The 17,308-nt window shown below is 46.8% G+C and overlaps 1 protein-coding gene across 2 annotated transcripts in view; it reads left to right on the top strand.

Moving 5' to 3' along the window:
- Positions 1-17,308, top strand: part of TMEM132C (transmembrane protein 132C) — a 268,800-nt gene that overhangs the window by 239,981 nt on the left and 11,511 nt on the right. For both annotated transcript variants that reach the window (XM_083476414.1, XM_083476415.1), the window contains exons 6-8: positions 10,297-10,502; positions 11,761-12,034; positions 14,394-14,585. In XM_083476414.1, the coding sequence (XP_083332540.1) occupies positions 10,297-10,502; positions 11,761-12,034; positions 14,394-14,585 (672 nt within the window). The remainder of the gene's footprint in view (positions 1-10,296; positions 10,503-11,760; positions 12,035-14,393; positions 14,586-17,308) is intronic.

The following is a 17,308-nucleotide window of genomic DNA, read 5'->3' as shown; positions in this document are numbered from 1 at the left end:
ATCAGGCTGGACTAAAATGTTTAATTAGGGCTTTAAAACACCAATTAAACAGGAGGGCAAAGGAGATGCCATGTCTCCAGCTGATAACGCTTGTGCAATCTATTGCACAACTGTTTGCTAAGGTGCTTTTGTTTGCATTCCACCAGTGCAACAAGTATACCACTGAGTGAAGCTAACCTTGTGCTATCTTCGCTACAGCCTTTTGAATCTAGCTTTGTAACCAATTGGCTGCTGGTATTAGTTACTGTGAACAGCTGCAGACTCCTCCAGATTTTCAATCAGAGGATCTTTCCCTTTGCCTCTGAACTGGAAAGGCCAAGGGCTGAAGCAGAGACCTTCTGGTTGCTGAGCAGGAGCTCTGCCACTGAGCTATTTGTCTCTTCCCAGCTTTCTGCCATCCTGCCTCTAGCATCCCAGTACTTAAGGGTACCTCTGAACAACAACTGGCCTGCTTTCAGGTAGACCAAGGTTAGACTCTTCCCAGCAATTTGCACCAGTCACCTTGATAGAGTGTGATTTATCACTGGACAAAGCTGTTTGGAGGTTTAATGCAACGGCCTTTGTTACAAGAGGTGCCAGTAAACTAATGGGAGTTGTGGGGTGGGGAAGAGAAGTGGAGGGAAAGGAAATAAGGAAACTAGAAAACACATTTTGGAAATTTTGCTTAGGTCCGTTCTTTTCTTCTGTGCTTTATCTCCTGCTGCTACCACCACTCCCGCCCCAATGTTTCCTTGAAATTTAGAAGGAGCCGTGGAAAAGTGGCTGCAATGCAACTTTGATAATCAAGGAAAGTGCTGAGGGAGCGTCACATCGAGCACCTGGAAATGCCAAAAAATAAAAATAAAAATGCCATGCCCATCTCTCTGCTCAGCGGAGCACAGGATTTACATAAAGGTGATTGCAAATCTCCCTCTAGATGGCAAATATCAAAATATCTTTAAAAGCCCCAAAACATTTCACAAGGTAAAAAGAAGAAGAAGAACCAGGATAATAGAGGGAAAGGACACAGCAGGGCTGCTATCCTTCCCAGGCTGCATCAAATGAGGCCTTTGAGGTGGAAAGTCTCAAGAAAAGGATAGACAGCTTCCCTTACCAGCCTGCTTCCAATCCTGTGCACTCAGCTCTATTTCCTCGTCCACAGCACCCATTTTAAGCATGTCCCATCACAAACACCCTGCCAAAAATCATCCTAGGAACTGTAGTTTGTTAAGGGTGCTGGGAACTGGTGCGCTGTGAGAGGTGAACTACAGTTCCCGGGATTCTTGCGAGGGTGTGTGTGCTTTAAATACATGGTGTGTGCGCAGCGTCCATTGTAACAGTAAGTCACTAGTCTTCTCTCTGATCCTGATCCAGGAAGTGCAGGTACCCCTTGTGCAATGCCTGTATTGTTTCATAGGCTCAATGTGTTCTTCCATCATCCATCCCTCCAGAATTTTGGTTTAAAATTCATTCCAGCATTGAATCATGCGGATTTTGCACTTGTTTTTGGGTCACTTGAACCTTCTCCTGCTTCTCCACCCTTGCTACTATGCATAGGATTCTGGAGCCAGAAGGAACCTTGGAGGTCACCTTCAGGCATGGATATCCTGTGGCCTTCCAGACTCCAATTCCCAAGACGCCTGCAACAGCTACAGGTTCCTACACCAGTATCCCTGGTATAGAAAAAAGTGAGCCAGCTGAACTTACAGCCTGATTTGGGATAAGGCAGGTGTCCTATGTTCCTATCAGATGCATGAGGTGGTTGCTCAGTGGAAGGGCCACAGGTTAGCCAACCCTGATCTAGTCCAACCCAATCTTGTAATGAGACAAGATTTCTGATACAATATCCTTGGCAGATGGCTATCTAGCTCCTTCTAGGATACTTCTGAGAACCTCACAAGCCAAGAATCTTCCACTGCCATACAGCTCTTGTTATTAGGAAATGTCTCCTGGTGTTTTGCTCATGGATAAAGAACTTTTTTCCAGCCCAACTTTTCTGGGCAACCTTGTGTGGGCCACATACCCTTGGCAAGTGGGGCCAGGGTCAGAGGTGGGTGGAGCCATGATTTTGTACAGCAGCTTACTTCCTACACCCCTCTCTATCCTGCCAAAATCAAGAAGCATTATCACAGTTCAGGTTCACATTCTAGCCAGGCAAATGCACCCAGAGAGGGTATGAAGCTAGACTGGTGAGCAGGGCCAGCCTACCGATCAGGCAAGACAAGGCAAGACAAGGCAGTAACCTCAGGTGGCAGGATCCACAAGGGCATCAGAACCAGCCTCCAAAGAATGCATTGCCTGCTGCCGCTACCACATGCTTCTTGGAGGCCAGATCTGCCTCCTCCTCAACAGCCACTCCACAATGTCACCCCTACAGCATCTTCTTGGTGAATGGGAGGCACTGCTGGTCTGCTCCCACCCCTCTGGAGTTTCCTCGGCTCTGTACTCATCGGACATGATTCAGAGTGGGCCGCCCACCCCACCCCCCCGGCTGCCACTGCCTTTGATTCCTGCTTCAACCATCAGAGATTCCCTCCCTTGTTCCTCATGTAGATATTTATTCACCCCCTTTCCCCCATGTAGGTCTTCATTCGCCACTCCTTCCCTGGTGGGGAGATGGTATTTTTGGTTAATTTCCTCTGCCAAAATGTCTTGGGCTGGTCCTACTGGTGAGGGCTGTGGCCTGTGGAGAATCTCATGGGCCAGACAGAGCCTGAGCTTCCACATCCCTGGTTTAACTAAAGCCTGTTTCCTTGCCATTTCCACCCTTTGGTTCTACTTCTGCCCTCTTAATTGGCACATAGTCCAACCAGTGATAAGAGCCATAGTACATTTGGATCAAGTGGGTTTTATTAAGCATAGACAGAGAGCAGACTATTTAAGATTGGTACCCAATTTGGTTGCCTGAAACAGCTATTGAATAAATCCAGCGACACTTATTTCCCTGCATGCTGAAAAAGCATTTGACAAGATATATTGGCAATTTGTGTTTGTTACTTTGGAAAAATTGGATTTCCTTGAGAATTTATAAAGTGGATTAGAATATGATGCCTCTTTCCTAAATCACAAGTAAAGGCACGTGGAATCTTCTCAGATCTGTTTGTTTTGAAAAGAGGTACAAAGCAGGGCTGCCCTTTTTCTCCAATGATGTTTGATTTGCTTGGAACTACTGGCATGTGCAATTAGACAGAAAGAGAAGTTTTCTGGTTTTGCACATGAGGAAGTGGGATTTAAAATTAGCTTTGTGCACAGATGATTTACTAGTAGGCTGAAACATATGTACCATAATTAATAAAAATAATGAATAGCTTTGGTAGTATCTCTGAGAGTATGATTAACTAGTTAAAGTCAGAACTAATGTGCATGCCCAGAGGTATATGTAGGCATTTTGTTTTTGATAGATATTTTAAAATATAAAATAACCCTTTTCAGCCTGAGGGTTGCATCCTGTCTGGGCTGGCTTCTGGTGCCCACATGCATTGGTGGGTGGGGCTAGAGGCAAAAGTGAATACTGCAGCAAATGGACATTTTCCCTTTGTAAAATGGGCTGTTTTTTACAGACACCCATCTTTATCCTCCATCGGAGTTCAAAGAAACATTCCAGCCATGCAAAAATGCTCATGGAAGGTGTGAAGCTAGACTGGTGACCGGGAGCGGACACCAAGACCACATAACACTGATCCTGAAAGACCTGCATTGGCTCCCAGTACATTTTCAGGCACAATTCAAAGTGCTGGTGCTGACCTTTAAAGCCCTAAATAGCCTCGGTCCAGTATACCTGAAGCAGCATCTCCACCCCCTTTGTTCTGCCCAGACACTGAGGTCCAGTTCCAAGGGCCTTCTGGTGGTTCCCTCACTGCGAGAAGCCAAGTTACAGGGAACCAGGCAGAGGGCCTTCTCGGTGCTGGCGCCCACCCTGTGGAATGCCCTCCCATCAGATGTCAAGGAAATAAACAACTATTGGACTTTTAGAAGACATCTGAGGGCAGCCCTGTTTAGGGAATCTTTTAATGGATGGGCGGAGGATAAATAATAAATTGTTGTTGCTGCTGTTGTTGTTACATTATGAAATCAGAAAAAGAAATCAGATTGGTCTGGCATGACTTATTTTTGGGAAACCTATGATGGGTCTTAGTAATCACAGCATCCTGTAGAGACCTCGCCTGTTCTCCAAGAATTCTCAAAGATAATAGAGAAAGTCTCTGAAATTACATTCACAAGCTCCTTTAGTACCCTTGGCTGCAGCTCACCAGGCCCTGGAGTTTTGAATTCATTTAAAGTAGCTAGGTGTTCCCTTATCACCTCTTTTCCTATCTTGGGTTGCAGCTCCCTCCTTCCATCATTTATTCTGTTATCACTAGGTTGGGCATCACTTTCCTTTTGGGTGAAGACAAATAGCATTTCTCCATCTTCCCCATGCCGAGGACCTAACACTTGCTTGTTTTTCCTCTTACTTCAGACATAGCCAAAGAAACCTTATTATTATTATTTTTAACCTCTCTTGCAAGCAAGTAATATTGTAAAAAGGTAAAGGTAAAGGACCCCTGGCAGTTAAGTCCAGTTGCAGATGACTCTGGGGTTGCGGCGCTCATCTCGCTTTACTGGCCAAGGGAGCTGGCATTTGTCCGCAGACAGTTTTTCTAGGTCATGTGGCCAGCATGACTAAGCCGCCTCTGGCAGAACCAGAGCAGCACACGGAAATGCTGTTTACCTTCCCACTGGACCTATTAATCTACTTGCACTTTTTTGGCGTGCTTTTGAACTGCTAGGTTGGCAGGAGCTGGGACAGAGCAATGGGAGCTCACCCCATGGCGGGGATTCGAACCACCGACCTTCCGATCAGCAAGCCCAAGAGCCTCAGTGATTTAGACCACAGCACCACCCGTGTGCCTAAGTAATATCATATGCCTGCTTTTAAAAAAAATACAAGAGGCTTAGCTACAAAATTCACTTCTCCAGGATGTGAGCTTTTTTGTTTTGTTTAGCACTGAGATGGGCAAGCAGTGTCATTGCAGGAGAAAACAACAGCCTGGATGTTAGCCCAGAACCATTTTTTGAAGTGCAGGTTTTCTGGCTGTCTTTTGTCACGCCAGCCTTGTCCTGCCTTGGCTGGCTATCACGTTTGTTCTGATTCTGACAGAGCATTTGGCTACAGTTAACGTTAAATCATATATCGGGTGTCCAGTACAGGCAGGTCAACCTGAAGGTGAAAGTTTTATCGCAAACATTTCCCACCTCCTCTGCAAGATGTTTTCTCTGCAAAACATCACCAGCATCCCACACCACATCTCTCTCTCTGGCTCATGAGACTCTTTGCAGGCCATACTCCTTCCCCAGCCATGCCCCCTCTCTCCAGTCCCAATGCAGCTTACTGTCCCAGCTTTGCATCCCCTCCTTGAATGTTTTTGCCTGGCTGGAATGTGTCCTCAAACACTGATCATGCCTTTTGGTTTCCTGGATGGAGGATAGAGATGGGTGTGCACAGGGCAGTGTTCCTCAACCTTGGGCTCTCGATTGTTGTTGAACCGCAGCTCCCATCATCCCTAGCCAGCTTAACCTTTGATCAAGGATGATGGGAGTTGTAGTCCGGAGATCCAAGTTTGTGGGTTAAACCACAGAGCCTACGACTTGCCGATCAGAAGGTCGGCGGTTCGAATCCCCGCGACGGGGTGAGCTCCCATTGCTTGGTCCCTGCTCCTGCCAACCTAGCAGTTCGAAAGCACGTCAAAGTAGATAAATAGATACCACTCCAGTGGGAAGGTAAACGGTGTTTCCGTGTGCTGCTCTGGTTCTCCAGAAGCATCTTAGTCATGCTGGCCACATGACCCGGAAGCTGTCTGCAGACAAATGCCGGCTCCCTTGGCCAATAAAGCGAGATGAGCGCCACAACCCCAGAGTCGGTCATGACTGGACCTTTACCTTTACCTTTTTAGTTAGCAAGGTAGCTTCTCTGTGAAATGCTTACCTGGCCTTGGGCTCAAGAATGGGGAACATTTGGCCCTTCAAATATTGTTGGACCCCAACTCCCATGAGCATAGCTAATGATTAGGAATGATGGGAGTTGTAGTCCAACATATGGAGGGCCACTGCTTCCCCCATCTCAACCTTTAGCAATCCACTCTATCTCAGCCTGACATTCCCTCCTCCATCTGCAATGTGGATGATGATGATGGTGATGATGATGATGATGATAGCAGCCTACCTTGCAGGTCTATGGTGTGGGTTGCAGTGATAATGTGCATCAAACACTGAAAGAGCTGTATGACTACTAACTACAAGGAGCGCTAATGGATGTGATGTGTATATCCACAAAACTAGGGCACAAAATTAGATCTAGTATTGGAACTGGGATGTGAAATCAAAAATCAAAAATCTCACAATTAGCAGGCACATATAATGTTACTTTACTATGCTGTACTACACTGGCCTTTAGGCAGAATCAATCTCTCTCTCTCTCTCTCTCTCTCTCTCTCTCTCACACACACACACACACACACACACACACACACTTTTCACATATAGATAACTTCCAGAGAGAAGACTGTGCGACAACTTTGCTCAGCGGCATGCTAAACTTTGTTCATTCACGAAGCTTTTACAGGCAGGATCAACCTCCTAGCCTAGAAACTTGGGGATTCATGTTTACATTTTAACGTAAGGTTCTCAGAATGCTAGTTGCATGGATGCATCTGGTAGCACTCGCCTAGCCCTGGTTCATATAACTTTAAGGCAGGGAGAGAGAATCTCTTTCTGGTAGCTAATGGTCCTCATTTATAGAAGATGAAAACATTTTCAGAGGTGGGTGGGATTGCCACGCAGCGTAAAGGGAACTGAAGCTGCGTGCTGGTTAATTTCTGCAAACATTCTGGTCTGTCCTTAGTAACACAGAAGGTTCCCCGATTGCAGACCACTTTATGCATGATTAACGCATTGCAAGATTTCCCTCGACGTTTATGACACCTTTAGGAATTACTATGACAACGACTTTATCAAGCAGCGTCACTTCATCCTATCCCCATCCTTCTTAATGATTTATATCTTCTAGAGAGGATTCTTTTTAAAAAAATAGTATTAAAAAAAATCCCTCCCACTTGTACTCAGCAAGGTAATAAATGAGAAAACTCAATGGTCTGTAAATTGCAACATTGATTAAAGAAGTGATTACTAATATAACTCTTAAATTGACTATGCTAATGCATGCTTGTAGTTCAGGACAGTATTTACATGCTAATGATAAATCCACTGCAGCGTTGGAGGGAAGGGAGGCAGCGAGATGGGGGAGGAGAGAATAGCTTCATCGTGTTAAACGTATTGCAAATGCTTATAAACAGATAATGAGCTATTGTGGAGGAAATTATTTTCTCTTGGTTTTCCGTTCTTCATATCAAGCTGTTGTGGGGATTTATAATATCTTAACTGTAATGATGAAGGCCAGAGGAGATTATGCTAAGCAAGTGGGACCCACGGCAGAACGTTGCAACGTGGATGACTCCTGTTTGTGAGACTCCATTGCATTCTCCTGCCCCTTCCCCATCTTCCATTTCTCCCTCCCCAAACTGCCAGGCAGCTTTCCAGCACCACTGAACATGCTCAGTGCTCAATGGCTGGGAGAGACCCCCTCTTTGGCTTTTTCTTCTAGTATTTTCTACTTCGGCAAACCTTGAGGTTTCCTTGCTCCTGATGCATCTCATTTTACATGTGGATGCTACATTTTAGCTACATAAGCAATGGCACTCATACCTGATCACAGGAAGCAGAGGGAGTGTTAAGGACCACTGAGCATGCCATGAAGCAGGGTGCAGAACCTACGAATGTAAAAACATAGCAGCATCAGAAGAGCTGCCAGATCAGTCCAGTAGTTCATCTGGTCCAGCGGTCTGTTCTCACAGTAGCCAACCAAATGCCTTTGGGAAACCCACTTGCACGTCCTAAGCACAAGAGCACTCTCACACCTTTCCATTTTCAGTAGCTGGTATTCGGAGGCATTGCTGCTTTGGACTGCAGAAGGCCTTTCAGGCCCAGAGGCCAATGTCTTTCTCCCTCCCACCCTGGCAGGCCAACTTTGAGGAGTGGGTTGGACCTTGTACCTGTCAGTCACCTGACATCATACTGACAGCTGGTGATTGGCAAGTGGGTGGTGCTGCCTGTCAGATGCTGATGGTGGTTGCTCATGAGTAACCAGGCAGAACTCCAACCTGTCATTTACAGGTTTTATTGTGCAAACTATTTACAGTGCAGATACACAGAAGTTCATGTCCGTCTTAGTCACTTGCAGAATCCGGGAGTGGCCCCTTCCGGCTTCTCCCCCAACATAAGAACTTCAGCACCCCAAGCCTCCTCCTCCCCTCCTTGCGTTTCACCCCTCTGCACAAGCTGGGTGACAGAAGTGGTGTGCGTCCCTCCTGGCCAGCCTGGCTAGGTGAGGTGCTGGGGCTCTCAGCAGCATCCTCAAGCCCTTTCCTCGCTTGGCTGGCCCCTTGGCCCCTTCCCTCTCTTCTCCACTGGAGGTGTGGCTTTTCCCACCACTGGAAGAGGAACTGCTCCTCAGGAGTTTCGGAGGCTCGCTGTATCCCAACGGCCCCCCTGCCTCCCTCCCCAGTTCCGATGGCAGTCCCCTGACACTGCCCAACCCTCAAAGCTGGCTCACTGTGGTGGGGAGGATACTGCAGGAAGCAGGATTGAACTCTCTGTGCACCAGCTGAGGCATGAGGCCCTGAGTCCTGCAGCTGCCCCACACCTGGCATCACATGTGATACGTGTGGAGCAGATGGACCTGGTTTCAGCAAAGCAGCCTCACAGGCCACATGGGCCAGGTTTGACCTGAGGGCTGGAGGTCCCCCCCCCCTGTTATAAGGAGCACTCACAAAAAAGTTCACCAGATAATAAATGTCCCCCTATCTGGATATGATAGAGCTCTACCTTCTGGCAAGAGCGAGATTAGAGTGTGCAATGTGCTGTATGTGGAGCTATCTTTCAGGTTGGTCCAGAAACTGCAGCTGGTGAACTCAGAGGCCAGACTCTTGTCAGGGATCTGTTAGTCTGAGCATATTATACTGATGATGCACCGTTCTGTACACAGGGACATAGGGGCTTGGTACAGAAGAAGAAACATGGCTGCCCTTGGGCCACCTTATAGGATTTGGTATGAGTGCCTATTTTGGAGTGGACAACATGATGATATGAATTCACAGCCTTCAGATCAAATGAGTTTACTCAAGAATACAGACACACAAACATGCACCAGAATTCCAGAAGTGCCCTGATCCCAAATAGCATTGCATCCAATAAACTTGGAACAAATACTGAGACCTCTCCTGCTGAGCCAAAGGGACAAGAAGGAGGATACAGGGACGATGAACTGTGCAGAATTGGCTACGCTAACAGACAAACTGTGGAAGACAGTGCTCTGGTCCATGGGGTCACAAAGAGTTGGACACGACTAAACAACAAAAACAGACAAACTACAAGAGAAAGACAAAAAGGACTTCAGCAGAGTCTAGGAACCATTTACAGTTTATTTGCAGAAACAACAGAATGGACTGGATTCACTGGCAGGATTTGAATAAACTTTCACATTTCATTTGAGTAGCAGATATTTCAGAGAAATGATAAGGGATTTTATTTTTGTGTTGGAAAAACAGGATACGATAAATAAAACTAAATAACTCAGCAGAGGGGGAGTTGGAGGGAAGTCCAGAGGAGGGGAGGGAGAATAATTGTAAAGAACATGCTGAATGAGATTTGTACCATTTTTTGTTATAAAATTCAAAAAATATTTTTTTAAAAAGGAAGGAAGGAGGATACAAGAAATCGAGGGAGAGATGATATGGGATGGTTTCAAACCCTGTGTTGTGGATTTGTGATACAGGTTCACACATGTTCACATGGACTTCCCCTACCTGGCTGACTCCAAATGGTATCAGACTGCAGCTCCCATTAGCCATGACCATTAGCCATGCTGGCTGGCTCTGATGGAAGCTGGAGTCCAACAAGATCTGGAGGGCCACAGTTTTATCATCCCTGGTTTCACAGCTTCCCACCTCTGCTGTAGACACCATATTAGAAGAGGCATTCCCTTCTGTATAACAGGGAACACGCCTTCTCAGGTGCTCATAAGAAGTACCTCCTCTTGTATGATAGGGAAAACGAACACTGCTTCTAAGATGGTGCCCATCACCCTCAGGTTTTTTGTAAGGGCCTGTATTAAAAAAGAATTTACATCCCAGAACATCTGGAGGGAATCAGCTACATTTATTCAAATGGCATACCCACTGGTGTCACCCTTAAATACTTCTCTTTTCCCTCCTCTTCTTTTAGGTTTCCGACAGGTGTGACTATGTTTATGTCAACGGCAAGGAAATGAAAGGCAAAGTGAATGCAGTGGTGAACTTCACCTACCAGTACCTGAGTGCTCCTCTGCAGGTTACTGTATGGGTGCCACGCCTGCCTCTTCAGATTGATGTTTCGGATACTGAGCTGAGTCAAATAAAAGGCTGGAGAGTTCCCATCATTTTGAACAAGAGGTGAGCTTTGTTGCTAAATGCATTTGATCTCCTCCAAGCCAGGCTGATGTATCAGCCTGCCTTTCCTTCTTTAGAATCCTGGAGATGACCTCCAAACAGACCAGGGAAGCTGAGGAGGCCTGAGGTGCTCTCTCACACAGCTAAACTTTCCCAACTGCTAAGGAAGGTTGGCACATGAGAGATAGCGGTGGAAGACACAAAGCTTGGAAGGGACTCAGCTCTCCCCCACCAGCACCATGTGGGAAATTAACCCTCTATATTTCAAACCCTCCCAGTTCACTTTTCCTGTAGTGCTTTCAAAGTTTGAAGCGCAGAAAGCTGAATGGTTTCAAATGTAATAAATAGGAAAGAAGCTCTGAGCCCCCACCCTCTTTCCATTGAAGAGATCCCTTTGCCTCTCCACATTGCCAATCCACAGGACAGGAGAGGGTGAGGAAGAGCATGGTCTATGGCAATGGCATGGCAACAGAGAATCCATGAGGATGGCATAGGGGTATATCCCTTCCCCAGTTTGGAACGTACAAAGCTGTCTTATACCAGGTGAGATTATTTGTCTATCTAGGCAAGAAGTTCTCCAGGGTTTGGGGCAGGAGTCCTTGCCACAACCTGTGAATGGGTTGTTTTAAGTGGAGATGCCAGTGACTGAGCATGAGACTTCTGGGGAAGGGCCAAGTCTCAGTGGTGGAGCACATATATACTTTGCATGCAGAAAGACCCTGGTTCAGTCCCCGGCATCTCCAGGTAGGGGTAGGAAGGCCTCCTCCCTGAAACCCTTGAGAGCCATTGTCAGTCAGTGTGGACAACGATGAGCTAGATGGACCACCAGTCTCACTCAGTCTGACACCTTCCTCCATTCCTCATTTACCTTTGGGGTCACCCCCCTTGCCATTGATAAGCTTGGTTTTTGGAAATAATGCAAAGTCTTAATTTCCTGGGTGATGAAAGGGTGGTTTGAGTGAGACAGATGGAATTCCTATGTTCTGCACACAATGTATGTGCTTTACAACTGAGCTAAACTCTTTTGTCTGGGCATGGTCCTCATCATTGACTAGGGGCTTATGAGAAAGTGCATTGACCATGATCTAGCAACCATAATAGAACGTATTGGTCTTCTTTGGTTTCTCCAAGCAAGAGTTTGCTTCATATGCTTGCAAGGTGCATTTTGTTCGTAAAAGGCACATCTGTGCACATGAGGCACGCCTGCTAGATATCTGTGCTGGTTGGGAATGAATGTTAAGTTGAAATAATAATCTTTCAGACCTACAAGGGAGAGTGATGACGAGGACGAAGATGAGCGGAAAGGACGAGGCTGCACCCTCCAGTACCAGCACGCCATGGTGCGGGTTCTCACCCAGTTTGTAGCTGAGGACACCAGCCCGTGGGGACAGCTCACCTATTTGCTAGGATCTGATTGGCAGTTTGACATCACGGATTTGGTGACGGACTTCATGAAGCTGGAGAAGCCTCACGTGGCCCAGCTACAGGGAGGCAAAGTCTTGGTGGGACAGGAAGTCGGCATGACAATGGTCCAGGTCAGTCAACAATGGTTGCCATCTTTTGAGCTGCTGTGGTTGCACCTAGGTATGAGAGCATCCCATTCCATGGTTTTATTGTGCAAGAAAGGCAGGGCTGAAGCTTCCTCGGATGCCTTGAATTAGTAGCATGGTTCCTGGGCATTATGCCTTGCCAGATTCTGAGCATGGGCAAAAGCAGGGGTGGGGAACCTCAAAATTGGGGTCAAAATAGGCCTCTCTATTTGGCCCAGGGTACTGTGCTCAGCGGGACGCGGGTGGCGCTGTGGGTAAAACCTCAGCGCCTAGGACTTGCCGATCGCATGGTCGGCGGTTTGAATCCCCGCGGCAGGGTGCGCTCCCGTCGTTCGGTCCAAGCACCTGCCAACCTAGCAGTTCGAAAGCACCTCTGGGTGAAAGTAGATAAATAGGGACCGCTTACCAGCGGGAAGGTAAACGGCGTTCCGTGTGCTGCTCTGGTTTGCCAGAAACGGCTTCATCACGTTGGCCACGTGACCCGGAAGTGTCTGCGGACAGAACTGGCTCCCGGCCTATAGAGTGAGATGAGCGCACAACCCTAGAGTCTGGCAAGACTGGCCCGAACGGGCAGAGGTACCTTTACCTTTACTTACTGTGCCCAGCACATGCCCCTCTCTCCAGACCACATACCTCATGGGCTCTGCTTTGCATCCCAAGTGTTTCTGCCTAGCTAGAACGTGTCATTGAGCACTGACAATGCCTCTTCATTGTCTGGATGGGGGACCCAGAGGGGTGGTGAGTATGTGTGGAGACCAGCATACCATGCAATGGTACATGTATTACCCCATCCACTTTTGCCTCTGGTCTTGCTGGTCACTGTCCTGCGGCCCTCAGTAGACTGCTCAGAACAGAAAAGGGTAAACTGAAAATGGTAACTCTCACTGGGGCAAAAGCCATGTTGTATGTTTGTTCCCCAAAGAGTCCAGACAACTCAGATTCAAGCAAACGTTCCCTGTACCTTAGACAGTCAGCCCTGCAAGGTTTCCCTGCCATCCTGTTTCCAATAGCTACAGGAAGCCCTTCTGGCCATAGATATTATTTCCTCGGGGCCTGATCCATGAATAGCAGCAGCAAAGAAACTAAGCTTTCTTGGTTTTCTGAATTATCTATGTATAAGGAGTCCCTCCAGAAGGGATGTTGTTTCTGGCTCTTTCCCTCATATGTCCTGACCCCATTAAGCCAGAACTTCAGCTGAATGGTCTTATCTACCATACATTCAAATGATGTTTACAGCTCCCAGAAGCAGGAAACTGGGCCCATCTTTACTGCTTTCCAATGGTCCAACACCTCTTTTTAAATATACCTCTCTCCAAGGATGTGCTTTCAGGTCCTCTCCCATAGTTGAAAACTCTAGGCCTAAATTTAGGAAGCCACCTTGTACGGAGTCAACTAGCTCAGTATTGTCAACGTCAGCACTCAATGGCTGTGGCTTTCCAGAATTTCAGATGGGGCCTCTTCCAGACCTACCAGGAAATGCTGGGGGTTGAACTTGGGATCTTCTGTATGCAAAAGATACCAACAAGTGACAAGTCAACATACCTGATAGGAACATAGGAGTCTGCCTTATACCAATCTGGGCCATTAGTCTGTCTAACTTACTATGGTCTACAATGGGGGCAGGGAGTCTGTGACCCTACAGATGTTCTGGTGTATAGCTATCATTCCTGACCATTAGTAACACTGTCTGGGTAGGCATGAATTGCAATCGAACATCTGGACCGCCACAAGTTGCCAATCCCTGGTTTACATTAGCATTTCCCCAGCCCTAGTGATGCTGGGAGTCTTTCCCCAGACGTGCTTGGTGATGCCATGGATGGGCCTTTTGTCATATAAAGTAGAGGTTCCCAATTGGTGGTCCACAGCCCCCAGGGGGTCTGCATAACCCACCTACGGGGTCTGAGACACCATTCACATAACAAAACTACCATAGAGATATCAAAATTGTCAAAAGTAGAGGATCCATGGATTGGCTTTTGAAAAACAGGGTTTGCAGTACTTAGCTAATTGGGAACCACTGATACAAAGCAGATGGCTCTGCCAGTGACCTGTAGTGCTTTATACCTCTCAAGGTGTTTGACTGCCCTCTTCACAGTTTCACTAAGGGGTAGGTAGACTAGCCATTGCCAAAGTCCTGTTTCCAACAACGATGTATAAAATTGTGCTAGCAACGACCATGCTGGTTCTCCAACCCCCGCCATAGACGTTATTGTGAGACATCTAGAGTCTTGAAATACTCATGTGAGAAAACATAAATTGGCATAAGGAATTCGGGGAGGGGTGACTATTGCTCTTTAACCCCATCTTAAATAGATTCCTTGTTGTCCTTTGGCTTCTCCCAAAGGTATTGTCTCCGCTGTCTGATTCCATCTTGGCAGAGAAAACTGTGACGGTGCTGGATGAGAAGGTGACCATCACGGATATGGGGGTCCAGCTGGTAGCTGGATTATCACTCTTCCTTCAGCCCAGTGCAGTGAGTAACCGAGCTGTTGTGGCTGTCACTGTGGCCCAGGAGCTGCTCCATACACCCAAACAGGTAGAGTATGTGGAATCCTGTTTTGTTCTATCTATTTGGGCAGTTCTCTTGAGCAATGCACTGAACTGTGTGCATACTGTGATCCCGCCATTGTAGCAGGGGTGGCGGTTCTGGAGAGACACAGTAATCTGTTTCCTGAGAATTTTAGCTTTCATGTTTTGTTTGGCTCTCTTTAAACAAATGCCCATTCCATATTGCTCTAGATCATGTGTGGAACAGACAAAGTGTGTGTGTGTCTTACAAATGCAAAGACTCCAGCAAAGACACATATTCTGCTTCAGAAAATTCTTGAGTGTGGGGCATAGGCTCCCTGAGTGGTGCCTCTTCCTGTTATGTCTTCCTCCAGGCTTGAGAGGGAATCACACTGGAGAACATGACTGCGTCATACATAATGCAGAACAGCAAAAATTGGAGAAAGCTGCTTAATGTATGCAAGCTGAACACACAAATCTGCCATATACCAAGTTTGACCATGGATCGATCTCTTCTCATAGATACTGGGTCTCCAAAGGATGCATAAGATTTATTTCCTTAGGATGGCACCCTGAGACCTTTTTGAATTGAGATGTTCATAATCAAATCCTGGGATCTTTAACGTGCAAATCATGTGATTTACAGCTGAGCTGTAGACCCGTTTCATAAGCCACTGGTTCCTCCTTGCTCTGAGAGTCCTGCACATCTGACGATGGGGAGAGCTCAACTGCTATCTGTGGTTGTCAAGGTCTTTAAAAAGGTATTTTAAAGTAGCATTGAAGTGATGCTATTCTCTTTGGTTTGCCTAAATATGCCTGCTTGCTTGCTTCAGTATTTCCTTGCAGGTGCTTAAAAAAACAATCCCTTAGTGCTCTCAGAATGAAGCAGAGGTCCACAGCTCAGTTGTAAAGCACATGATTTGCATGTTGAAGATCCCAGGATTTGATTCTGAGCTTTTCAATTTCCCTCCAACCAACCCCTATCCCAAGAACTCTTATCCTGCTTTCTTCCCTTTTTCTTTCTCCAAACTTACCTGTTGATTGGGTGTTGGTGGTGGAAGTAGTGTTCCAGGCTGAATGAGCTCTGGGAAGTGACTTTCTCTAGGGCTCCCAAATTCAATAAACTCTACTGGGCTTAGGAGCCAAGTTGAATTAAATTTTCTCAAGAGCCCTAACTAAACTCCTGAGACCAATGGTATCCCAATGAAGAGGAAAAGGGGCTGCCACCCTTGTCCCACTACCAGGGAAAGGAAGGAGGCATGGGAGCCAAAGGGTCTTCACCTCCCCTAATAAAATATTTTAGGGTGCTTCTGCCCCCTCTGCAGTTGATGGGCATTGCCATTCAAATGCTGTGTGTGCACTGTGTCATGTCATTGATTATGCAGGGTTGGGCTTACCTGCTCCCCCCCCCAAAAAAAAAATATTTTATTGAAGTTGGCAGCTCTGGAAGGGAGAGGGTTGCATGGCAGGCAACAGTGATGTGGCGGAAGGTATAAGACATTTTGGGGAGATGCTCTTTTAACTGAAGTTTGTATTTCAAGCCCCACCCCCAATTGACTTCGCTTCCATTGAAAATAGGGAGGGAGGGAGAGGAGACGAGCAGGTGAACATGTTCCTTTCTTCCATTTGGAAGGGCAAAGCCATTCACTCCTGGTAGCCTATTATTCTCAGATTTGGCTGACAGAAGCAGGTTAGCATTGGAGCTCATCAAGGCACCAGTGTGCTGATCCTACTTAATTCACAGGTCTCTGATACTCCAACTGAGCCAGGGCAAAGCTTCCGAGCAGAAAGGTTCAGGTCGTGGCTTCTATGGAGATGAGGAATGTATAGAAGTCTCAATCTTGAGGCAAATCAAATAAGTAGGTGAGGCAGACACAGAAGGAATCTGCAAGGGGACACTCATTTCCCTCACATGTCTAGAAGCAGTCACTATAAAGATGCTGCAGAGTGAGATAGTAGAATGGGCTGTGCCAATTTGGGCAGAAGGTGAGGAAGATGCTGCTTTAGGATGCTCCCCACCATAAACAGAAATGAATAAATCCCTGCAGATTGAAAATGAGTGCATCAGTCCAACCCAAGAAGTTGAGACTCCCCAATGCACAGGATGCACTTCTGTGCTCTCCTTTGTCTCCCTGCCCAACAAGCTATAAAAACCAGCTCAGGAGAAAGAAAAGAGAGTAGAATGGGGAGATTTTAATGGGCACTTAGGCTTGGCTCCTTTATCTTGGGCTGCTAATGGAGGATAGTGCAGGAATGTCCCGGAGTGAAATAACTCCTGCCTATTCTTCATGCTCCATTGAGGCTGGAGGAGACTTCATCGCTACCAACTTCCTCCCCAATCCCTCCCTGGTTTGTGTTTTCTTGTCTATTCAAAGGTAGAAATGACCTCTGGCATAGAACCATGGCTCTTATCCATGATCACTATCTGGAACCACCATGTTCAAATCCTATGTATTTCTGACTACTAGGTGATGGGTGCCAACAGAAGAGAATAGTTGTTGTATTTGAGCCCTGCATGTGGGCTTCTGGGAAGCATCTGATTGACTAAAAATAAATAGGAGAAATGGGATGCTGGACTAGAAGGACCTTTGGCCAGACCCAGCAAGGCTCTCACATTTCTTTTTCCTGAAGGTGGGGGCAGGGGCAGGAGGGGGAAATGGAAAATGTCAGGAGCTGCTGGTTCTGTTTGCAGCTGCCCCATGTGGTGAGCCACTGAACTGCAGGTGGCACCTTCTCAATGAAGTACCATCA

This window comes from Podarcis liolepis (assembly GCF_965112155.1).
Source record: "Podarcis liolepis genome assembly, chromosome: 15".
Taxonomy (NCBI): domain Eukaryota; kingdom Metazoa; phylum Chordata; class Lepidosauria; order Squamata; family Lacertidae; genus Podarcis; species Podarcis liolepis.
This window is presented reverse-complemented; position numbering and strand designations above follow the sequence as displayed.